Source organism: Xenopus laevis, chromosome 6S (assembly GCF_017654675.1).
Source record: "Xenopus laevis strain J_2021 chromosome 6S, Xenopus_laevis_v10.1, whole genome shotgun sequence".
In the NCBI taxonomy this organism is placed as follows: Eukaryota; Metazoa; Chordata; class Amphibia; order Anura; family Pipidae; genus Xenopus; species Xenopus laevis.
Genome location: NC_054382.1, coordinates 48841387 through 48867954, shown reverse-complemented (window position 1 = coordinate 48867954; position 26568 = coordinate 48841387). Strand labels below are relative to the sequence as shown.

The 26568-nt window shown below is 39.6% G+C and overlaps 1 protein-coding gene across 1 annotated transcript in view; it reads left to right on the top strand.

The window, feature by feature from the left end:
• LOC108719696 (contactin-associated protein-like 2) overlaps nt 1-26568 on the top strand; it is a 1103988-nt gene that overhangs the window by 690740 nt on the left and 386680 nt on the right. The window contains exon 10 of the mRNA XM_041567571.1: nt 14214-14385. Within this exon, the coding sequence (XP_041423505.1) occupies nt 14214-14385 (172 nt within the window). The remainder of the gene's footprint in view (nt 1-14213; nt 14386-26568) is intronic.

Below are 26568 nucleotides of genomic sequence, written 5' to 3'. Positions count from 1 at the left end.
TTTGCCTTAAACTACTTGGTTTGATAAATGGCCTCCCCATCCCAAGGCTGATGCATCTGAAGTTATTATTACAAACTGGGGAGGACGAAATTATTTCCCACTGAGAGAACCCCTGGATTCAACCACCGTTTGACTTCTTTCTTCAGCCTAGCGGTCACTCTGAATTTCCTGTCCAGAGAATCCACTTGTCTGTTCCACTGGCGAAAAATTTCTTCCGGGAGAGGCCTCATGTAAGACCTTGCCCATGGAACCGCTTCTATTGCCGCTGTCATGAGACCTAGAACTCTCATTGCCAGGTGAATATGCACATGTCTGAGTCTCCTTATAGCCAATCTGAGAAGGGATCTCTTGTCTTGAGGAAGGTACATTTTCATTGCTACTGAGTCTAGTACCAGACCTAAGAACTTCACGGAGGTAGATGGTCACAAATGCGATTTTTCTTTGTATAAAAGCCAACTATGACTCGCCAACACAGAAAGGGTCAGATCTAGATGTTGTTTCATTTGAGAAGGAGAATCTTCTAGATATGGAACCACAAACACTCAAAGACTTGTTGTCTGAGGACTGCTGCCAGTACGACGAGCACTTTGGTGAACACCCTTGGTGCTGATGAAACTCCAAAAGGAAGTGCTCTGAACTGAAGGTGATGAAGTTGATCGTTCAGAAAAACAGCAATCCTGAGAAACTTCCTGCTGGCTGGATGAATAGGAATATACAAGTATGCATCTTTTAAATCTATTGTAATCATTACATCTTCTTCTTGAATAATGTTTATGGCTGACCGTATAGTCTCCACCCTGAATCTCTCTTTTCTTATAAACTGATTTAGGTGCTTTGAATTGCTTACTAGACGCAATCGATTATCCGCCTTGGGAACCAAAAAAACTCTGGAATAGACTCCCCTTCTTTGATCTTAAGTGGGAACTGGTTCCAACAAGTTCTTCTCTATGAAGTTGTTTATGGCTTTCTCCAAATTTTCTGGTTTCATCAGATTCCCCTTCCTCTGATTTAGACAAAATTTGTGAAATGGAGGAGTGCGAAAAATGATATAGTAACCTTTTTGAATAATACTGAGAACCCAGGAATCTGTTGTTGTTCCAAACATGGGAAACATGGGCGAGTTTTCCACCTACTTTACCTTGACTACTGGTGTCAGAACTCTATAGGCTTTGACTGAGAGGAGTCCTTTCTATGGTTCTTGCCCCTAATTTTAAAGTGTCAATAACCATATCACATAAAAAAATCGGTGGCTAATTTTATTGGATAGATCATGTCTAATAAATCGTCTCTTGATGTACCAGCATCTATTTCTTCTTCTAAAGAATTACACCAATACTTGAGAGACCTTGAAACAGACACTGCAGCCAGTGCTGGCTTTCATATGTTTGAACTAGCAACCAGCACACTCAGCTCTCCAATCCAGATTTGCTCTTCCTTTTGCTCATTCTGATACTTTCAGTCATATAGGAAAGACAAAAGAACACTGAAAATTAAATCACTATCAATTGTGATTACAAAAGCTGGCGAAGGATACAAATATGTACCTTAGCAGCCTCAGATATTCTCAACAGCCTGGCAGCACAGCAGCAGGAACTGTTGAATGCAGGCACTTTGCTTCTTTCCATGTGAATATACTGTATATAGGCAACTGAGAATACCGCAACTCCATATTCTGTATAAAAGACTTCCCCTTACCGGTTCTCCCTCCTTTGTCTGCCACACGATATCGCAACTCTCTGCTGGAACGCAGAATGCGATTCTGCCAGCTCTGACGTCATAAGCCTGCGCCTACCGAACACTGCAGCAGGGGAGATCCGAAGTTGGGATGGTATTATGGGATGCTATTACCCATAGATGTGCTGCCTGTAGGATGCAAGAAAATACAGTATATGATAAAGTGACAACAGGGCTGAGCTAAGTACTCACACACAGTACTCACACACAGAAACGGCTGATTAGTTAAAGGGTTTATAAACACAATCACCATAGGCATAGCACTATATTTTATTATTTAATTATATTTTATTTTTATTATTTTTATTTTATTTTTTTATTTTCTGTCATTTTTACTCTTTTTTGTCCCTAAAAGCATGAGATATCTATTCGCAAATGCATATTTGTTTAGTTAAGGGAGTATAATGCCAAGCACGGGCTCATGTTCTTTGAAAACAATTAATCCTTTGAATGTTTAAAAAGTGGCAAAAATCATAATTCACTCACGATAAGCTGTGTGAGCTCTGTGAGCTTAGAACAGACTTTCAAGAGTTTCATTTGTCAGCGTTGTCTTTTTTCAGTCATACTACTGCTTTATGGATGAAGTACTGTCCATTCTGCAACATCTCTTACTTGTGAAAAATGGCTCTCCTGAAAAACTCTCTTCACTCCAGTTATCTGCCAGATGGCCTGGGACTAAATCCTCTACAAAGCACATTGATTTCCTGAATACATACTGCATATCTATTTTTGAATAATGAATGACACTTCAGCTGCTGAGGTTTCTATATGAAGTTATCGTACAAATTGTCAGATTTTGGCACATATATTTTTACCACTTGGTAGCTAATGCATAGGTAGAAATCTGTAATTAAAAAAATACTGAGACAAATTTAAGATATAGACCTGTTGTGCATTTCAATGATTTTTTTAGTTGATGATTTCGGTCTTACTTGATGGCCGCTAATTTGTCGTTTCTACACAAGAGCTTTCATCAAAACAAGACTGAATTTTACCATTGGTATACCATTAATCATTTTGTGATGCAGGTACATCAGGGTTCTGCTTTTTGATTACATTGGTGTAATCTGCCATGCCACATTTTGGCATGCATATGTGGGACTTCATGGAGGTTGCAATACATTTTCCAAAGAAAGAAATGGAAAAGCCTACAATTTGAGGGGTTATTTATTAAAACTAAACTTTTTTTCACTATATAAAAAAAACATTCCACCAAACTCCCAAATCCGAATGCCTTTAATTTACCAATAAATCCAAACAAAATAAAAACGTGTGGGAAAAGGTTGAGTCAAATTGAATCATTCGACTTTTTCAACTTCATAAATAGGCCCTTATTTTAAAGCAGCCTAAATACCTCAGAAACTATGTGACAGTCTCAGCCACTGTTAGGGAAAAATGACAATTATTTAACTCACTCGCTTTGTCCTCTCAGTTTGCTCAGCTGAACCCACTCACTTTCTGGCTAATGCTTTCTGGACAGAGAGTTTGCTCCTCACACATGCCTTTTACACAGGGACAACTCATCAATAGACTCATATACTGTAGATCCTGTCATTCTGTACAGTATATAGGTTAGAATTACATTATGCATGACCCTTGCAAATCATTCTTACAACTTAATATTTTGGTGCCAAATAAAATAACCCTTGTTGAGTAAAGATGAAGAAACAATTTGCATGTCTTTTGGCTAGTACCATCCAGTTCTGCCTTCGTAAAACGGCTTATATAACTGTAAAAAATGTATATTTTTTCACAAAGCTCAACTGTTTTGTCAAGTCAGTGAACCTAAATTTAGCAGCATGGCTTCATGTGTCATTTCCATTCTTAAATAAGCTTAGTGGGGTGGTAGTTATAGACATAAAGTACCACGAAAAACCCACTTGTGAAGGTGACGTAAATTTGGTTGTTCCTATGTGACATATTATAGTTATTATTTAATATATACCATGGTTATTCTGAGCTTTGGTTTGCAGGCTCAATATCATAAAGAAAATATTCCAAAACAACATAACTGCCTCCCTAGGGAGGACCAAACCAATGCTGAAAAACAAAAAAGAAACAGTTTCAAAGGGCTCTTGAATACGTTAAAAGTCATTGATGTAAAATCAAAAACTGTTATTCATGCAATTAAAAAAAAAACAATTATGACTGAGGACTTAGAAAACCATTCCCGCTGGAACAGTATTCACATACGCAATGTCCCAGAATCGCATACAGATTTGCCAAAACTGTTGGAACTACTGTTCTCCAAATTTTTGCCGGAATATAGACCAGATTTGCTCCTTATAGACAGAGTGCATCGCGCTTTACGTCTTAAACAGCGGGCGGGTGAACCCCCACGCGATATCATTGCCAGGCTACACTACTATGAAACTAAGGAGGATCTTCTACGTTCCTCTAGGGAGCTGGAGGAGATCGAAGTTGATGGAGAAGCTATACAAATGTTTCCAGACCTTGCAGCCACTACTTTACTGAAGCGCAGAGCACTGTACCCGGTCACTATGCAACTTCAGAAAGCGGGCCTGAAATATCTATGGGGATTCCCGTTCAAACTTTCAGTTTTGAAGAATGGCACGCTGCACACTATCACGGATCTGGCAGAAGGCGCAACGTTTCTCTCAGCGCTGGGCATTGACGCAGATTTGGATATTCCACAACCTTCCAAAGATGATACCGCATTACAGCCTATCTGGGAAAAAAAGCCAAGCAGACACAGGATTAAGCCGCAACAGTATCCTCGAAAGCTGAATACAGCCGACAACTGAAGGTCATCTAGGATCCATATGGCAGCTCAGACACTTAGATCTTAATCTCAAATTCACATTAAAGGGATACTGTCATGGGAAAAAAAAATTCAAAATGAATTAGTTAATAGTGCTGCTCCAGCAGAATTCTGCACTGAAATTCATTTCTCAAAAGAGCAAACAGATTTTTTTATATTCAATTTTGAAATCTGACATGGGGCTAGACATATTGTCATTTTCCCAGCTGCCCCAAGTCATGTGACTTGTGCTCTGTTAAACTTCAATCACTCTTTACTGCTGTACTGCAAGTTGGAGTGATATCACCCCCCTCCGCCCCCCCTCAGCAGTCAAACAAAAGAACAATGGGAAGGTAACCAGATAACAGCTCCCTAACACAAGATAACAGCTCCCAGGTAGATCTAAGAACAACACTCAATAGTAAAAACCCATGTCCCACTGAGACACATTCAGTTACATTGAGGAAAAACAGCAGTCTGCCAGAAAGCATTTCTCTCCTAAAGTGCAGGCACAAGTCACATGATCAGGGGCAGCTGGGAAATTGACAAAATGTCTAGCCCCATGTCAGATTTCAAAATTGAATATAAAAAAATCTGTTTGCTCTTTTGAGAAATGGATTTCAGTGCAGAATTCTGCTGGAGCAGCACTATTAACTGATGCGTTTTGAAAAAAACATGTTTTCTGATGACAGGATCCCTTTAATGCCTGGTGGATGCGGAGACGAGTCCCCCTAGCTATGGTGAACCCCTGGGACCGAAGCCCCATCAATCGTACATGTGCTGTGGGTTTATTATACAGAACTCTGAGTGCATCTTAAAAGGGGCCGGTGACATTATATCTGGGTAACACCGTAAACAAATACTGCCATAATACTGTATCGAATGCCTTCTGTTGGAAATACCACATTGGTTTTTGTAGACCTTCCTGAGAATGTTGGAGCTCAGGTTTTATTTTCAGCTTAAACACAAATTCATTGAATTTATTTTTTGGTTTTTACCTATTTTTGCTTCTTTTTTCTTGTTTTTTTGAATATTTTTCTTATTTTTTTTTTTTAATCTTGTATGGTGCTTGGAGTTACGACCTAACCTACAATGGTTGAACTTCTGTGATAGATATACACTGGATACAATGCTAATTGTTTTTAATGATGTTATCGATATTGTTATGCAAAGCTTTGTAATAGCACAATGGATGAGATGTATACTGTATGTGGCAGCAATTGATTGTTGTGGGCTACTCAGTAGTAATATGCGAAAGTCTATTGAATTTGTAAGATGGAAGGAGATTCTATGCAGATATGGCAGTGACTATAGTATCACATAATGTGAAGGGGTTGAACCCCCCTGTTAAAAGACGCATGGCGGCCACATATTATCTGAAACTGAAAGCAGACATAGTAGCTCTGCAAGAAACTCATTGGGCTCACAAAGGCCCTCCCCCATAATTGGATAGATCCTGTCCTCAAATTTTTGCATCACTGTATTCTGATAAAAAAAGAGGTGTAGCTATTGCCTTTCGCCCTCATGTCCACTTTGCCCCACAAAAAATTATTACAGACCCAGAGAGTCACTATATTATCTTGATAGGCCTATTACAAGGCAACCCATACACATTTGCTAATGTATATGCTTCATTCCTACAACCTAAGATTTTTTTTTCGGAATTGTTTACCTTGATTAAACAACATTTTCAAGGGACAGTAATATTGCTGGGAGATTTTGATTTAGTGGTTAACCCGATTATAGATTGCAAAGGCCCCATGACCATCACAGCTAATGCTGCTCCTAAAGGAGTGAAACATCTTATTACTGACTCTCATTTAGTGGATGCCTGGCGCTATCAACATCCAGCAGACCTATAATACACTTTTTTTTCCGCTCCTCATAATTCCTATTCCCGGATAGATTTCTTCCTGGTCCCCAACATTTTCTCCCAAGGATAACTGACACACAAATTTACCCTATATCCTGGTCTGATCATGCAACAATAACTTTAAGCTTCACCCCTATTTCATATACGTCCACCCGCCACATGTGGCTTTTAAATGAATCCCTCCTGCTTGATTCTGCAATTTCATCTAATATCACTGACGCCCTAGAGGACTATTGGGTCCATAACTTAGATGCAGAACCCTATGTCTACTATATGGGCCGTGCATAAAGCTACATTGAGAGGGGAGTTTATAAAGTTGGCAACATTTAAAAAAAAACAATTTCTGGATGATGTCAAAGCGTTGGAGCGGGATATTGGACATCTGGAGAGACTGCACATAAATTCACCTACCTCACAAATTTTTACATGTCTGATAGTCGCTAGGCATAGATTACAAAATCTATTACAACATAAAGCGGACAGAGCATACAACTGGACCAAATAAAAACTGTTTAAACTTAAAGACAAACCAGATCGGTTGTTAGCCCACAAATTACGCCAAGATCACGGTTATCGTCCTATTCCACACATACTGTCAAAAGAGGGTAATAAGTTAGTTAATCCAGTAGATATGGTTAAGGAGTTTGAGTCCTTTTATACGGCTCTATATAGACCACCCACAGCTCCTCCAGCTTCTTTAAGGGAAAGACTTTTAGGTATTGTTCTACCTAAACTCTCCAGTGAGGAGAAAGCTAACTTGAATGCCCCAATAACTATTGCGGAGGTGGTACTGGCAATTGAAAAATAATACTGCACCTGGACCAGATGGATTTCCACCAAGTTATTATTAAAAGTATAGAGACATTCTATCCCCACATTTATTGACGATGTTTAATGACATGCTACATGGTCAAGCTCTCCCATATGATATGCTCACTGCGAACTTATCTGTTATCCCCAAGGATCCACACAAGGATACTTCAGATGTTCAAAATTATAGACCTATCTCAGTTCTCAATGTTGATCTCAAACTATTCTCCAAAATTTTGGCCACTAGACTTTCTGATTTTCTACCCCAGCTTATCCAGCCAGACCAATGCAGCTTTATTCCGGGCAGGCAAACTATAGACTGTACTCGCCGATTGATTAAAATAATTGCAGATGCAAATCTCTCCAGGTCTCCTTTACTCACTCTTATGCTGGATATACAGAAGGCATTCGATACAGTATTATGGCAGTATTTGTTTACGGTGTTATGGAGGTAGAGTTAGAGGGGCACTCACTTGTTTCCAATCTCCTATTGTTCCAGGTGCACGTCCCACAGTGTCCCTCCACACTGGAACCACTAGTCACACAGCAAAAGGGCAGCACTCCGTACTTTAGTAAAATTGCCTTTATTTCCACATGCAGGGCAACATATGCAGCAACGTTTCGAGCCTCGCACGGCTCTTTGTCAAGCTAACATATCACTTTACAACATTTCCTTTATATAGCATGTTATCACAGCACCACCTGGTGGAATTGTAACATAATATTTAAACTTTCAATTAGACAAAGTGTTTCACTTATCTGACAATGTTTCATTTAGAAGTCCAGTAGCAACAAATTATCAATAGTGTATCCCCAGTGTGGCTGTGAATAAGGAAAATATTAAAATCATTATAAAACCACAATAAATTATCTAAAAACAGCAGTTAAATCATATTCCATATTTAATCCATTTGGAGTTAAAGTGTCTAGTTTACGGATCCACCAGGCCTCTCTATACAGGAGTTTCTTGACCCTGTTGCCACCCCTTCTTATCTTAGGGACAGCATCTAGGATCTGAAACTTCAACTGTTGTACTGAATGTCCTGCCTCCACGAAATGTTTAGACACTGGCTGGTCCAATCTTCTGCATCTTATGGCTGATTTATGTTCCCTGATCCTGTCTCTGGCCATACGTGACGTTTGTCCCACGTAGACTAAGCCACACGGGCATTTTATAGCATACACCACAAAAGTGGTTGTACATGAATAGTGGCCAGAGACAGGAACAGGTAGCCCACTTCTGGGATGATAAATCACCTCCCCTTTCTGTATATTATTACAACAATTACATGAACAACATGCAAAAGTCCCCTTTTTCACTGGACGCAGCACTGTCTGTTTTTCCTCATTTCCTCCACCTATATCCGCTCTCACTAACATGGAGCCAATTGTACGGGATTTTTTGTATGACATAACTGGTGGATTCTGGAAAGCTGGGACCTCTCCAAGGCCAACCTTTACAATGTCCCAATGTTTTCTAATAATTTTACTGATGTTCTCACTCAGTGTATTATATGTTGAAATAAATGGGATTCTACAATTGTTGTCTCGCGCTTTTTTTGTCAAGAATTTCTCTCTCTCCACTCTCTCTACCTCCATTCTTTGTTTCTGTATTATTGGCCTAGGGTAATTCCTAGCAACAAATTTATCCGCCATCTCATCCATTCTTATTTGGGAGGTATCATTATCAGATACAATCCTCTTTATCCGAGTAAATTGAGATTTAGGTAATGATCTTTTTATTTGGGGAGGATGGAAGGAGAGAAAGTGGAGTAGAGTATTCCTGTCTGTCTCTTTAGTATACAAATCCGTGTGGAGCCTGTTTCCAGCCACATACACTGTTGTATCCAAAAAAGCAATTTTTTTAGGATCAATATGTACTGTAAATTTGATATGAGCACATGCTGAATGTTTGTTTACGGTGTTACCCAGATATAATGTCACCGGCCCCTTTTAAGATGCACTCAGAGTTCTGTATAATAAACCCACAGCACATGTACGATTGATGGGGCTTCGGTCCCAGGGGTTCACCATAGCTAGGGGGACTCGTCAGGGTTGTCCATTATCACCGTTATTATTCGCCCTAGCAATAGAACCCTTGGCATATCTTATTCGAACTTCTCCAGATATCATGGGATACGTCAAAGGTGGTTTCTGTCATAAAATAACTATGTATGCAGATGATATATGCCTCACATTAACAAAGCCCCTGACGAGTCTCCCTAATCTATTCCATATATTGAACCAATTCCACTGTATTTCAGGATTGAAAGTTAATCTCTCTAAAACGGAAGCTCTCACAATCAATATCCCTAGACCACAGGTGAAATTACTGGAGTTAAATTTCCCATTCCAATGGAGGCGAGAATCAGTAGACTATCTGGGCATTAGGCTTACAAAAACCTATTCCTTACTATATAAGAGCAATTATATTCCCATGTATCAAAAGTTATTTGATTTGTTGACTGAATGGGACAAGTTGTTGATTTCATGGTTCGGTCGGATCGCTGCATCTCGTATGGTGATTTTACCTAAGATCCTATATTTGTTTAGAGCCTTACCATCTCCGATATATATAAGAAAGATATTGATTTATTACAAAATAAGATGTTTAATTTTATTTGGCACAATAAGTACCATAGAATCAACACTTTATAGATTACCATCACAAGGAGGTTTAAAGGTCCCATGTTTATATAACTATTATAAAGCAGCCCGACTAGCCCAATTAATACAATGGCATGTCCGTCCAGCCATTCACCGTTGGGTAGATTTTGAAAATGCATCTATAGCTCCGCTCTCCACTGCAGTACTTTTATGGGTGACTCCACTGAAAGTTAAACAATGTAAAATACAAAATCCAGTTGCAACGGTGGGCAGGGACTTCGTCGGCATTAATACCCCATCAGACTTGAAGCTACATGCAGCCTTTAATAGGCAATCCAGATTATCCCCCAGGATTAAAACATTCCTTATTCTCATGGTGGATAGACAAAGGCCTCCTAACTATTTACAAATTGCTCTCTCCTAGAGGACTTAAAACATTACAGCATTTGCAAGAAATACATGATTTGCCCAAATTGGAAATTTTTAGATACCAACAGATATCTCATTTTTTTCACTCTCAAACACCGGGCCCACCTACATTGGAGGGCTCTGTGTTTGAAAGACGATGTCTACACCCACTTACTACTACCAGTAATATTTCTATAATTTATAATACACTCGCGGAAGTATCACTTGAATTGGAATGCTCTTATATGACCCTCTGGAATACAGATCTTCCCACTAGAGGTATGGCAGATAAGTGGCCAAGAATATGGTCCTTCATCCAAAAAATTTCACAAAATGTGGGGGTTAAAGAGATGGCATATAAGGTAATCTCCAGATGGTATATCACCCCACTTCGTAAACATAAAATGATGCCCACTACTTCACCGTTATGTTTTCGAGGATGCCAACAACCAGGCAGTTATATGCATACTTGGTGGGACTGTAATATAGTGAAGACCTTTTGGTCACAAATATACCAGATTGCGACACGAATCTTTGGTAGTACGATTTTACCAAATCTGGATGAAGCATTATTTTGCCTACCGCACCGGTCACTACCGATCATTCATAGGAAACTCATGTCTCACATAATAGCGGCTGCTAGATGGGTTATAGCTCTGAATTGGATTGCTCCTAAACTCTCTCTCTTACAATTCCGCCAGAGACTTGATTACATACAAAATATGCACTATCTTACAGCTCTCTTGGAGGATACTCTGGATATTCACTCAGAAATTTGGGCCCCTTGGGTCTCCTATAAGTCTGATACAGAAGCTCCGATAGATTAAAGTCCTACTGTGATTCTTTGTCATTGCACTAGTTGGTCTTGTGTTAGAATATACTCTGCAATGCCTGTGATTAATTATCCCCTGTGAGATTAAAAAAAAGGGGGTCAATTTACTAACCACTATCCAAGCCATTGTTATGAGTTTTGTACTTCTTGGTATTTTTTTTTTTTGTTGTTGTTTTCTTTGGATTTAATTATGTTTTTGCTTCAATTGTTTTTTATTTTTTTTATCGAAAAACAATCATAAATAAAGAGATTTAAAAAAAAAAAAAACGATTATGGCTTAAGCCTGATTCCGTGTTTTAGCTATGGCCAAATATATTTTGTATTTTACTTCATTCAAAACTGCTCAGCACCTGGAGAACCTGGATAACATATCTTTCTGTAAATTGGATCTTCATAACGTAAGTCTACTAATAAAAAAATAATTTTAACATTAAATAGACCCAATAGGCTTGAACTAATTTTGAATATAATGGAGTCTATGGAAGATGGCCTTCCCAGAATTGGGAGCTTTCTGGATAACAGGTTTCCACATAATAGATCTATATATAAAATTGTGATTTAACCCCCAAAGACTCCTGCTGCTGGGTAGTGCAATATGACAAAAGATATATCAATATAGTATTAAAAGGCAATATTTATTCACAACCATGCCATGAAATATTTTCATGGCATGGTTGTGAATAAACTATATTAGAGGGAAATTGTGGAAGCACTCAAGGCTAAATCAAAATATATTTAAATATAATGGAAGTGCTACTTACAATGCACTTCCCTGGGCCCCTGTCTCATAAATAATTCAGTATAAATGCAAGTGCATGTTTACAAAACAGGGGTTTTTAGTTACCAAAGTTATGATCATAAAATTGAAAAGCCACCATACCACGTCAAGGTAAACCCCATATGGCGGTCCCTAACTTACTTATTAAAAAGAAATGTTTCTCTGCATAATAGCATTACCTGTGTTCAGTGTATGTTGAGCATTGGTTTCAATTTGAAGGCTGAATCCTCCCCCGCCAGTAAAGGCTTTTAAGAGAGAGGGATTGCCCAAACCAACGCCCACATTTAAAAGCGTAGGACCACCATTAGTTTTAAGGGGTGGGTATGGGGTGCTATTGAAAAACCACATGAAGCTATGCCACAGCTTCAGGCCAATATACTATATTAGAGGGAAATTGTGGAAGCACTCAAGGCTAAATCAAAATATTTTTAAATATAATGGAAGTGCTACTTACAATGCACTTCCCTGGGCCCCTGTCTCATAAATAATTCAGTATAAATGCAAGTGCATGTTTACAAAACAGGGGTTTTTAGTTACCAAAGTTATGTTTATAAAATTGAAAAGCCACCATACCACGTCAAGGTAAACTCCAAAGGCTTTTCAATTTTATGATCATAACTTTGGTAACTAAAAACCCCTGTTTTGTAAACATGCACTTGCATTTATACTGAATTATTTATGAGACAGGGGCCCAGGGAAGTGCATTGTAAGTAGCACTTCCATTATATTTAAATATATTTTGATTTAGCCTTGAGTGCTTCCACAATTTCCCTCTAATATGGTTGTGAATAAATATTGCCTTTTAATACTATATTGATATATCTTTTGTCATATTGCACTACCTAGCAGCAGGAGTCTTTGGGGGTTAAGTCCCAATTTTGGCCTATTTATGTATGATAAAAGCCTTTTTAAAAACTCAACATGAAACCCAATTATTTTTAATAAAACATCAATTCCTGTTAAAAACTTATTTTAAAATCTTAGCTTTCAATCATATTTTAACTTTCCAGCCTCTGTGCACAGCAATCACTTTCATTTCTCATTTCTGCAATTCCCAGATATTACTTCCCTCCTCATATTCTCCTCTCTACTTTGTCCCTATTTCTAGTACATATATTAAATATTGGGGTGATGCCTGCCTTTATACCAGTTTTTACAAAATGGCACCTGTCCATATGCTTTAATTGTGGATTATATGTATATAGTGTAAGTAAACATATTTTGCTGTCAGGCAACCAATTATTTTAGCAATTGAAGGAATGCCATCTAGATAACTATGATGAGAAAATCAGATAAGTACGTTTATTCGGACGGGAAACTCTCACGTACTACAGAGGTTGTACATAAGCATTTCTAAACCAGTCCTTCCCTGATGGCCCTTATATACCCATGCAAGAGGGTTTCAAAAGCCTTCAGAACTAACCAATCAAAGGTTAAAGTCCTTGTTTACTCTTAGACCATATTCCTGGATGTATTCTCTAGAACCTTCCAGGTTGTCTGTTCTTGGGCAATAGGTATGTCTCAGGCATGTCTGGAGCTTATTGAGTTCTGAAAGGAACAATAAGTGATGGTCCAAAGCAATAAGGAATAGAACAGGGTACATCACAAACAAACAACTTTGGTTACAAGTTCACATTTCTAGGATGCCAACTCCTAGGTATGCATTTTGTTATTCTATTAACTTCAAATTGTTCAAATTCAACTTAGCATTCACATAAAAGTAATCTTATGCACACTTAATGCTTCCAACGTATCCTAACATTGCAATGATTGCATTTCATTCAAATGCAGTAAAATTAAAAATCAATGCTTTCTGTAAAAGTTTCCCCAAATTTTCAGTTATTCTCATAACCAAAAATAAAAATCAATTTGGAGACTCAACATATTATCATCCCTCCCTTGCTGTTTATTGTTTTGTGTTGGAGAGTAGTAGAATTGTGCCTACCATCCAATCAATTTGCAAGCAGTGTATTCATTAAAAGTGTCCCCAATTTTTCAGTTAATCAGGTAACCCTAAATAAAGACCAATTTGGATGCTCAACATATTATAACCCCCCCCCCCCTTGCTGCTCAATGTTTTGTTGTAGAGAGAAACTACAGAAGAATTTTGCCTATCATCGATTTCTTTTATTTCCTTCAGATTTAAATGTGGACAATATTTGCCATAGATCAGCTTCTGTAGTATTTTGTTTTCCATTATTACTTATAAAGGAGAAATTCTTAGCAATATTGAAATATTCTGCACCTCACACTGAGCTCTTCGTTAAACACAGGATCGAAGAAAAGATAAGTTGTGTTAATTAGTATATTGGGTGTTTATATAGCATGCTGAACATGTATACATAGTTCAGTAACTTGTTTAATCATAAAATGTTCATGGTTTCTCACTAATCTTGTTTCCCTGTTCCAGGTTTTTACTCTTCGTCAAATTACACAGATCACTCCCTGCTTCAGCATTCGTTCCAAGGCTGCATGCAGCTTATCCATGTGGATGACCAGCTGGTTGACCTTCATGCTGTAGAACAAGGAAAGCAAGGAAGCTTCGCTAACATCAGTATTGACATGTGTGCCATCATAGACAGGTAGGAATTGGGCAGTAAATTACTAGTTACCCTGTCGTTTATTATTCTGTCAGCAGAACAATGTTCTTGTGATTTTAAAGAACACAATAAAAGATATTGGTTATAAAACATTTGTAGCATTTGAAAGAATAGTGGAATGTTTTACTCCTCGATATCTATACATCTTTAAAAGGCAAAAGCACATAAATATGTTCACAAGCATACTGAAAATCTCCTTGACCTTAGTATCAATTTACTAAAATGTTTTTAAAATGTTTTGTTATTAGTATAAATATATTGATTAGTATCATTCATTTTATGTTTTCAGTGCATCTCAGAGCCAAATTGCCCGAAGGAAAATGTTAACAAACTGGGATAACATAAGTGCAAATTTTCTGAAGCAAATGTAAAGTAATTGGTCGATGCTATATATAGCTTACACTCTAACATTTATTTTTATATAATTACAGTAACTCCATATAAAGTGCTCACAGAGCATCCATATTTTATACAAAGTCTATTCCACATGCCTCGAGAAAGGCAGAAGGAAGGAAAATTGCTTGGTCTAGTCTTCCCCTTACAGTGCATGGCAGATCAGCGGCTCTCTGTAATGAGCTGCTAATATTCACAGATTATTAAAAAGGAAGAACTCTTGGCATGTAAGGAATATTTTAATCATAATTTAAGTGAGGTAGTATTCCCTTTTCCTCATACCAAAACTCTTAAATTTGTACTCTCACATTAAGCAGGAGGCTGTAAGGTACCTGTAACCGCAGCCGGGGCGCAGACACGGGGGTGCTTGGGTTCCTGAGGATTCCCGGCGTCTGTCGCGCGTCCGTTTATTCGGACGCGCGCGCGTCGCGGTGGACGCGGGCGCATTGACGCTGCGTCATTACGTTTTTGGCGCCAAACTTGTCCCTATAAAAAGACGTCAGCAAGAGCAAACAGTGCTTGGTGATTTCCTTGCTTGTGCTTGTTACTGTGTTCTCAGATTATTCTTTGGATTTGTCTTTCTTGTTACCGACCTCGGCCTGACCTGGACTTCGATTACCTTCTGCCTGCCATCGACCTCGGCCTGTTCCTGACTACGAGTATTTCTGCCTGCCTACTGACCTATTGCCTGATTCCCGTTTACGAATATCTTCTGCCTGCCTCCGACCTCTGCCTGTCCCTGACTACGTTTACCTCTGCCCGCCTACCGACTCTCTGCCTGTTCTCCGACCACGCTTTTGGCTTGCATCTATTCCTTCGGGTCAAGTTCAGCAAGCTGTACACTAACAGCAGTTCTAACTGCTCTTCCTATCGAATCTCCAAAAGAGCCTGACAGAATCACCAAGCCAAAATGGAGCATTCGGAAGAGTTGCCTACCCTGGTCGACTTGTCTCAACAAATCGTTTCACTCACCCAGGTAGTGAGAGAACTGCGGGGAGATTATTTGCATGTGCAGGAACAGTTGCAAGATCTACAGATTTCTGCGATTCCTCCAGTCGCTCCCACATCTGGACAATCTGGTGCTGCCGCCGGAGGAGCAACTTCTTCTTCTCATGAACCTAAGGTAGCTATGCCTGACAAATTTTCTGGGGACCGAAGGACTTTTAGAACCTTTATTAATAGTTGCCGTCTTCTGTTTACATTGAAACCTCAGTCTCATGCTACCGATCAGATCCGGGTGGGAGTGATGATTTCTTTGCTTCAAGGGCAACCTCAGGCGTGGGCTCACCGTTTATTGGAGCAAAATAGTCCTCTCTTGGCTACGACGGATTCCTTCATTCAGGCCCTGTCTAAAATCTATGAAGACCCTCATCAAGTAGATACAGCTGAGGCAGCTCTACGAAACCTTCGACAGCTCCGTCGTCCAGTAGAAGAGTATGTGGCTGAGTTTCGTTGCTGGGCTCCAGATACCCTCTGGAATGACAGAGCCCTTCGACATCAATTTCGTATGGGACTGTCCGACACCCTAAGGGATGAATTGGCAAGGTTTGGTCTACCTTCCTCCCTGGAGGAAGTGATTTCTCTCGCTATTCAAATTGACCAGAGACTCAGGGAAAGGCGCCAAGAAAGAGGTGTCACCTCATCTACTCCGGACTGGGTGCTCCCTACTGCTCCCCCTCCAGTTTTCCCAATTTCTCCTTCCTCTGACCCAGAACCCATGCAACTTGGTGTGGTCCGTAAGACACTTTCGGTGGAGGAGAGACTTCGACGTAGACGTCTAAATCTATGTTTGTACTGTGGCCTGGCTGGACACCTGCTTAAGAATTGTCCCACAAGACCTGATGGTAAAATTTCTTCATCTCAAACTTACAAGTTGCCCTGCATCCCATCGCTACAATCTTATATTCTACTTCATCTCTCGTTTCAGTGGAACCAAAGAAAGTTTGAAGTGGATGCCGTGGTGGATTCGGGAGCCTGTGGATGTTTTATTAACCAGGCTTTTGCAGACCTTCATTTGATTCCGCTCATTCCCAAGACCCAGCCCATTCCTGTCAAGATGGCGGATGGAAATTTTGTTGCTTCGGGACCAGTATCCCTGGAGACCCCACATATTCCGACCTTTTCTGTTCAGGGGCATTTTGAGTTATTAAAATTTGATGTGATGGAAAATCTTCTCTTCCCTGTCATTCTTGGAATTCCTTGGTTAAGAAGTCACAATCCCTGTATTGATTGGCAGTCTGGGACACTTGTTTTTAATTCGTATTACTGCCGTAAGAATTGTCTTCCTTCCTCACAAGTTTTAGGCCTCACCACTGTGGATGATGAGACTCTTCAATTGGTCCCTCATGTGTATCACGATTTTTTGGATGTCTTCAGTAAGAAAGCAGCGGACTCCCTTCCTCCGCACAGAAGCTATGATTGTCCTATCGATTTACTTCCCGGTGCAGCCATCCCTTTCGGAAGAATTTATCCTTTATCCGAACCTGAACTGGCTACTTTAAAGGATTACATCGATGAAAACCTTGCTAAGGGTTTTATCCAACATTCTACTTCTCCCGCTGGAGCAGGCATCTTCTTTGTCGAAAAGAAAGACCATTCTTTAAGACCTTGCATCGACTTCCGAGAACTCAATAAAATAACTATCAAGAATCGTTATCCGTTACCCCTCATTCCTGATCTTTTTCAAAGACTTTGTCGTGCTAAAATCTTTTCAAAGTTTGATCTCAGAGGAGCCTATAATTTGGTTCGTATTCGTGAGGGGGATGAGTGGAAGACTGCTTTTCGTTCTCGTTATGGTCATTTCGAATATACTGTCATGCCTTTTGGTCTTTGCAACGCTCCTGCCACTTTTCAACACTTTGTCAACGACATCTTTCATGATCTGTTGGACCAATTCGTCATTGTTTATCTTGATGATATTTTAATTTTCTCTAATTCCTTGGAAGAACACCGTCTTCATATAAGAGAGGTGTTACTTCGCCTCAGGCAACACCAACTTTATGCCAAGGCCTCCAAATGCGAGTTTGAGAGATCCAGCATTGAATTTTTGGGTTTTTTAGTTTCCGATCAAGGTTTCAAGATGGATTCCAAGAAAGTAGAGGCAGTTGTTAACTGGCCCCCGCCTGTGGATCGTAAGGGTATTCAGTGTTTTGTTGGGTTTGCTAACTTTTACAGAAGGTTCATCAAAGGTTTCTCTTCTATTATCAAACCTCTCACCGACCTTACAAGCAATAAGATTAAATTTTTCTGGTCTCCGGCTGCTCAACAAGCTTTTGAATGTCTAAAGAAGTTGTTTGTCTCTGCCCCCATTCTCGTACATGCTGATGTATCCAAACCCTTTATTCTTGAAGTTGATGCCTCGGAGGTGGCCATTGGAGCAATTCTTTCCCAACGCACAGGACTTAAGGACATTTTACATCCAGTAGCCTTCTTTTCTAAGAAATTATCCCCTACCGAAAGAAATTATGACGTGGGAGATCGGGAACTGTTAGCTATTAAAGGAGCCTTAGAAGAATGGCGACATCTTTTAGAGGGAGCTGTGCATCCAATGATCATTTTTACTGACCACAAAAAAAATTTGGAATATTTACGCACAGCAAAAAGATTAAATCCTCGACAAGCAAGATGGGCACTTTTCTTCTCTCGTTTTCAGTTCCATATCACATACAAGCCTGGTTCTAAGAATATGAAGGCGGATGCTCTTTCCAGAATTTTTCCTGTAGAAAAGGAGGATGTGGCACCTGACACGATTCTTCAGCCTGGACATTTCTTACTTCTTCAATCTTCTTTTATCGAGAATTTAAGAAATTTCCCTCAGTCACTAACGGATTATCCTGGGGTTAATGATTTGTCTCTTCAAGATAACCTTCTTTTTCGAAACAATAAGTTGGTGGTTCCTCCCAGTCTTCGTCTAGAGGCTCTTAAACTCATTCATGATCATCCCTTAGCTGGACATTCGGGGATTCGAAGATCGTTGGATTTGGCTAGAAGATTCTTTTGGTGGCCTTCGTTAGTAAAAGAATGTATCTCTTTTGTACGTTCATGCGAATCCTGTGCAAGGTCTAAACCATCCTGTAACAAACCGGTAGGGTTACTTCGCCCCTTACCTTTACCTGAGAGACCATGGAGTTCTATCTCGATGGATTTTATTGTGGAACTTCCCCCTTCTGACAAATATAACACTATCTTTGTGGTAGTAGATCGTCTTACAAAAATGGCTCACTTTATTCTGCTTCCTCGGTTACCTTCTGCAGCAGTTACTGCAGAGGTATTTATTAAGGAAATTGTGAGACTGCATGGCTTACCCAATGAAATTATCTCCGATCGAGGGTCACAATTTACCTCTAAGTTCTGGACTGCTTTATGTAAGGCTTTAGGTATTTCATTATCCCTTTCTTCTGCCTATCATCCACAGACTAATGGCCAAACCGAGAGAACCAATCAAACTCTTGATCAATATATTCGTACTTTTTCTTCTTATCTCCAGGACAATTGGTTTTCACTTCTTCCCTGTGCTGAGTTCTGTTATAACAACTCTATACATTCTTCCACAGGTCAAACACCATTCTTCTCTAATGTGGGATTCCATCCTATTATGTTTCCAGATATCTTGCCTGAAATAACCCTTCCTTCGCTCCAGGATCGTTTGAAGTTTTTGAAGCAAAACTCTGAGACTCTGAAGATACACATCAGCAAGGCTCAACAAAACTTTAAGATCTTTGCAGATCGAAGACGAGGGGAGGATCCGGAATTCAAGGTGGGTGATAAAGTTTGGCTGTCTACATTGAATCTACGCCTTTCTAACCCCTCCAAGAAGCTGGCTCCGAAGTTTCTGGGACCCTTTTCTGTTAAAAGAGTTGTTAACCCTGTCTCTTTTGAACTTGATTTACCAAAGTCCTTGAAAGCTTATCCTGTTTTCCACTCTGCTCTGCTCAAGAAGGTTGTTCCAAATACTTTTCATGGTCGTATCCTTCCTCCTCCTCCTGTGGTTTCTTGTCAAGGCGATGCGGAATTTGAGGTAGAGAAGATTCTGGATTCAAGGCTTCGAGGCAGGAGATTACAGTATCTTGTCAAGTGGAAAGGTTTTCCTAACGAAGAGAATTCTTGGGAACCAGTGGAAAACGTTCATGCTCCGAGGTTGGTTTCAGCTTTCCATAGGAGTCACCCTGAGAAACCTGCTGAAGACGTCCTGAGGCCGCCCCTCAGGGGGGGGCAATGTAAGGTACCTGTAACCGCAGCCGGGGCGCAGACACGGGGGTGCTTGGGTTCCTGAGGATTCCCGGCGTCTGTCGCGCGGGCGCGCGTCCGTTTATTCGGACGCGCGCGCGTCGCGGTGGACGCGGGCGCATTGACGCTGCGTCATTACGTTTTTGGCGCCAAACTTGTCCCTATAAAAAGACGTCAGCAAGAGCAAACAGTGCTTGGTGATTTCCTTGCTTGTGCTTGTTACTGTGTTCTCAGATTATTCTTTGGATTTGTCTTTCTTGTTACCGACCTCGGCCTGACCTGGACTTCGATTACCTTCTGCCTGCCATCGACCTCGGCCTGTTCCTGACTACGAGTATTTCTGCCTGCCTACTGACCTATTGCCTGATTCCCGTTTACGAATATCTTCTGCCTGCCTCCGACCTCTGCCTGTCCCTGACTACGTTTACCTCTGCCCGCCTACCGACTCTCTGCCTGTTCTCCGACCACGCTTTTGGCTTGCATCTATTCCTTCGGGTCAAGTTCAGCAAGCTGTACACTAACAGCAGTTCTAACTGCTCTTCCTATCGAATCTCCAAAAGAGCCTGACAGAGGCAGACAAACAATACTCTTTCTAGGTAGGCATTCTGTCTTCTAATTTTTATCTGCCTCAGAAACAATTTAAAATTATTTCTTAAAAGATGTAGCCACTAAATCTGGGAGCCAGTGGCAATGGTATTTTGTGCTGCAGGAAATAAAACAGCAGGAAGCCAAAAAGCCAATATTTGCTGCACAACCACCTGCAGCGTGGAATTCACCGTTTTTTGATTTTATTTATTTTTTTGTGAAGGTCAGTTTGTCTAGCTCTGTAACTGTGAGGCGGATGAGTCATTTAGATGCATATAAGAGTGATGTCTTGTCCTTCCCATATTGATTGCAATAATGGTTAAAATGTTATGTTTATCATTTTTGTCAATATGTATAGAATTAGTGCCCACTAATAGGCTTATTTACAGAGAATGACAGAAATATGGATAGAAATATAGACCAATATATGCCCCTTCATTCAGGCAGCACTTCTTACCCATTCTGTCTGCACTTGGCACCTTGCACCAGATAAAGAAATTCCATCTTGAGGTATGCAGCATAAGGCCTTCTGAAAACAGTCAGGGGAGTAGGCAAACCCTGTTATTACCACCTGCTGTAAGTCTCTGAAACTAAATGACAAGCCCCCCCCCCCACCCTGTCACTCATGAATAGTGAGTGAAAAGCAAAGCAGAGTAACCGTTCCATCACTTTTTTTTCTTCCATTTTTACCTTGTTTCTGCAAATCTCTATAAACCAGTGTGACTCATCTAAGCTCTTCCTTAATACTAGTACAGGTATAAGATCCATTATCCAGAAACCCATTATCTCCCATAGCTTCCATTAAAATTTAAATAACTCAAATTTTTAAAAACAAATTTCCTTTTTCTTTGTAATAATAAAACTGTTAACTGTCGATTATGACATTTTTCATGTAAACATTATGCACAATTACTTAATAACCACAACATTCTAAATGTCTTTATCTGTATTAATAACTCTGTGCAACCCTACTACATAAATATTCAGACAGAAAATTTCAAATTCAGAGATGGTAAGGGTAGGAGGGACTGATCCCTTTAACAGTCAAAAGACCAATTACTCTAGTACAGGAGTGCCCATAATTTAATAATGTGAGGTCTACTTTTAGGGGCAGATATACAGTATCAAGGGTTGAATTTCAAGGTGATGGGAGTTTTTTTTTTTAATTAGACAGGGCATGCTGCCTTGGTACATGTTGGTACTAATGACAAACTTTAAGCTATATGGAACATTTCATATATGAGTTCATTGAAACTGAAGCTGTAGTATGTGTATGTGGTAGCTTTATAATAGAATACATTTCTATCCTATAGATCCTGCCAGTCTAACCTTATGGCTTTCTGTGATTTGGAGAAAAGAAATATTGACCTTGTGGTCACAATGGAACAATGAATTAGGGTTTATTTTCTCTGGAGAAGGGAGGATTATAACTCTTTATAAATATATTAGAAGGCATAATAGACAAATAGGAGTGCAACACAAGGGGGCAAATTTACATAGGGTCGAATAACGAGGGTTAATTAACCCTCGATATTCGACTGCCGAATTGAAATCCTTCGACTTTGAATATCGAAGTCGAAGGATTTAGCGCAATTTGTTCGAAGGAATAATCGTTCGAAGGATTTTAATCCATCGATCGAAGGATTATCCTTCGATCAGAAAATTGTTAGGAAGCCTATGGGGACCTTCCCATAGGCTAACATTTGCCTCGGTAGGTTTTAGGTGGCGAACTAGGGGGTCGAAGTTTTTTTAAAGCGACAGTACTTCGACTATCGAATGGTCGAATAGTCGAACGATTTTTAGTTCGAATCGTTCGATTCGAAGGTCGAAGTCGAAGGTCGAAGTAGCCCATTCGATGGTCGAAATAGCCAAAAAAACACTTCGAAATTTGAACTATTTTTCCTCTATTCCTTCACTCGAGCTAAGTGAATGGGCCCCAAGTAGTTCTTCACACAAAGAAAAAAAGAGAAAGGCAAGATCAGCAAATGTCATGTTTTTATTCTTCTCTATTTGTAGTCAATGATGCTGGCAAATATTTGTCCTTTATCACCTTAAAGGGATACTGTCATGGGAAAAACTTTTTTTTCAAAATAAATCAGTTAATAGTGCTTCTCCAGCAGAATTCTGCACTGAAATCCATTTCTCAAAAGAGCAAACAGATTTTTTTATATTCAATTTTGAAATCTGACATGGGGCTAGACATATTGTCAATTTCCCAGCTGCCCCAAGTCATGTGACTTGTGCTCTGATAAACGTCAATCACTCTTTACTGCTGTACTGCAAATTGGAGTGATATCACCCCCCTCCCTTCCCCCCCAGCAGCCAAACAAAAGAACAATGGGAATGTAACCAGAAAACAGCTCCCTAACACTGGAGGCCAATTGCTTTGTTAAATACTGACAGAAAACTTCTAGCAAAGATTATTTTTTCCAGACTCTCTATGCTTTCTGAGACACTTCTGGTTCCCCTTCAGTACTGCACGGTTAAAGGGGGCGGAATATTTTTAGAGCTTTGTTAACAATAAGGGAAATTCTGGAGAGGTCAGGTGTAAGGCAGGGGTGCCCTTTAAGCCCACTCTTGTATAGTTTTGCAATAGACCCTTTTTTAAGATCATTGCAGGAATGTGGATTGGAGGGTGTCTCTGACTGTCAGACCACAAGATTAGTAGTTTATGCGGATGATGTGACTATTGTAATTTCTAATTCAGATGAAGTTGAGGCTGTGGATAGGCACATCAAAGAATATTCAAGGGCAGGGCCGGACTGGGAGGAAAAAGCAGCCCTGGCAAAAGTATCAAAGTAGCCCATGTATTCTCGCCAATGCAAAGCATGATATATATTTTCAACCCCAAGGACTAGGGTGAACTAGAACTAGTGTTTATTAATAAATATTTTAAGAGCTCTATTTCTTGTACCACGCATGGTCCATTATGATATAATCACCAGCATTATTGTACACCCTAAGTGCTTAAACTGACCCTTGCAACAAATATCTCACCCCAGTTTCTATCACAGCTATTCTGTGGATTGGATTTGTGGCCTAAGAGAGCTTAATCACCATGTGTCACAGTCCCAAATGTTATATGGATTATATATTATCATCTAATTGCCTCTTAGATTATTCCTGTGGCTACTCCCTTTCCCCCATAAGTAATAATAAAGCACTAAGTTTCCCCCCAGGAATAGTAACCAATAAACATAAACATGTCCTCACAGAACCCATACACACTTCCCACAGTAAATGCTGCCATACTGCGTGCCGGGCTGGAGCCCAACTGCCTGCAATTACCTGAGAAGTTGGGCAGATCTTATGCTAATGCCTATCTTTGGGTGCACACAGATACATTTGTTCGGCTCTATATTAACACAACTGGAAAAGCTTACTGGCCTTCTTCTGTGACCTTACATACCCGTATATACTTCCCCTACACTTCCACTAGATGGCGAGGCATTTATTAGAACAGTGATTAGCATATCTCCAGTCTCTCCACCTCTGATGCCACTCTGTTCAAAGCAGGCAGTTTGTTCTAGTATCCAGTTTGTTGATTGCCGCATGTGTTAACTCTGTTGAGGGGATACCTCATTTACATATTAAAGGCGGCCTAATTAGCATTTTTCGTCAAGCGCTCCATTTACATTTCAAAGCAAACGGCCCGTCAGGCATTTGCCCGAACCAGTAAATGGCCAGTCCGGGCCTGTTCAAGGGCCTCTGGTTCTTGCATCAATCAAGCCAAATCAGAAGCTTTTTGGGTTTTGGAGACTGAACCAGTTTTTAAGTGTGGGGATTTTCCTGTAGCCTCTTCCCAGGTTAATATATTAGGTATCAAATTTGGAACAGGTGATAACACGCAGGTTAATTGGGAAGAAAAACTGGTAACTGCCATGTCAAAGGTTCAGAGATGGAAATCCTGGAGACTGACTTATAAAGAAAGAATTGCTGTTATAAAGACTCTATTGATTCAGATTTTTCTTTACATTGCATATGTGTTTCTTTTACCAGAAGCCTTCTATGCCCAGATGTACAGCCTCTTCTTTCAAATGGTTTGGGGAAATAGGCTGAATCCTGTAAAGAGAGGGATAACATTCTTGCCAAGGGAGGAAGGGGGTCTGGCTATGATATGTCCCATTTTGTTGTTTGGTATCATTTTTCTTAAGTTTAATTTGGAGGGTTTTATCTAAAAACAATATGTCTCTGTGGGAAAACAGTGTAAAATCTTGGATTTCCCCCTTTATTAAGGAATGGTTGCAGGGAGGGCGAGTGAAGGAGGTTCGGCTCGTGGTGGTTCTCTCCCATTGTATTTGGCGTTGGCTCTGAAAATGCTGAGAAAGTGGGGTATTAGCCCTAGAGCGTTGAATCTGACCCCTAGAAAGACCCTTTATAATGAAGTGCTAAAGACTCATTTTTGTTCCCGCATTGTCCTGAGAGACTGCCCCGGTGCCACTGAACAAGAAAGTATAAAGTATCTGAATAGTACAAGGCTACCTAAAAAATTATTTGATATTTCTTGTTTGGCTTTTCAGGGTAAGCTTTTTGTTAAAGGCAATCTCAGTTACCTGAATGTGGTGGATAGGAACTGCCCATGGAACTGCGGGGAGGCTGAGACTCAGGAGCATTTTTTTGTAGAATGTCCAATAACAAAAACATTTTATGATCAAGTCAGTAAAAAACTGGGATTTGGTTTTTTGAGTAATTTATGTTTCTCTGAAGCTGCATACGGGATACTGATCGGGGACTGTCTGTGTAATAAGGAAACACTGTATATCATAATTGCAATAATCCGGTATTATTTATGGCATTTACGTTTTAAGAAATCAACAGGTCAAGATGTTGATTCTATTGAATATACTGTCAATGCGGTGTTAAGGGAAATCCTCGTTATTAAAGCACAGGAGATTAAAATCTATAAAGCAAATTTTAGATTATGGGAAAATGTTAATATCTCCTTTTGATGTTTTCATTCTGATGATATAATGTTCTGATTATCTTTGTGTTTGTTTATTTGTATTATATTGAATTTAATAAAGAAAATTCCCTAACAGCTGCCTGGTAGATCTAAGAACAGCCCTCAATAGTAAAAACCCATGTCCCACTGAGACACATTCAGTTACATTGAGAAGGAAAAACAGCAGCCTGCCAGAAAGCATTTCTAAAGTGCAGGCACAAGTCACATGACCTGGGGCAGCTGGGAAATTGACAAAATGTCTAGCACCATGTCAGATTTTAAAATTAAAAAAATCTGTTTGCTCTTTTGAGAAATGGATTTCAGTGCAGAATTCTGCTGGAGTAGCACTATTAACTGATGTGTTTTGAAAAAAACATGTTTTCCGATGTCAGGATCCCTTTAAATTAAGTATAAACTAATGGCTTTTATTGATATAATGGTGAGGGACTACATTTGCTGCTGAGATGCTACACAGTGGAAATAAAATGCATTAGTAACATAGTGTTGATTCATAAATGTTCAATTAAAAAAAAATATTCTGTGAGCCTGTCAGATTCCTAAATTGTTATATGGGTTTTCACTTGGCACAGCACTGTAATTTGGGGCTAAGACTGATCTTTGTAATGTCCCTGTTCAGAATGGCATCCTGGGCAAACATTTGTGCTGTCCTGATTATCCATTTTATGACATCATACTATTATTTTGTGTCACACCTGCTAACATTTCACCTTTAGTGCTGTCTGATCAAACCTAAACCTAAGGTGATACACATGGATATATAGTATGCTTGCCATCTTGTGGATGATTGGAGATCAGACACATTTCCTAGCAAGCAGGCACTTTCAAACTTTCATTACTGTAGAAAATATATATTAGCATGAAGCTTTCAAAAGCCAGAGATGTTATAACTGCCATAGTAGTATATTGTTACTGTTATATTATAGTACACAAATCATGGCAGAAAATTTAGCAAAGATTTATATAAATAATTATATTCTTCTGTAATGAATATACATGTG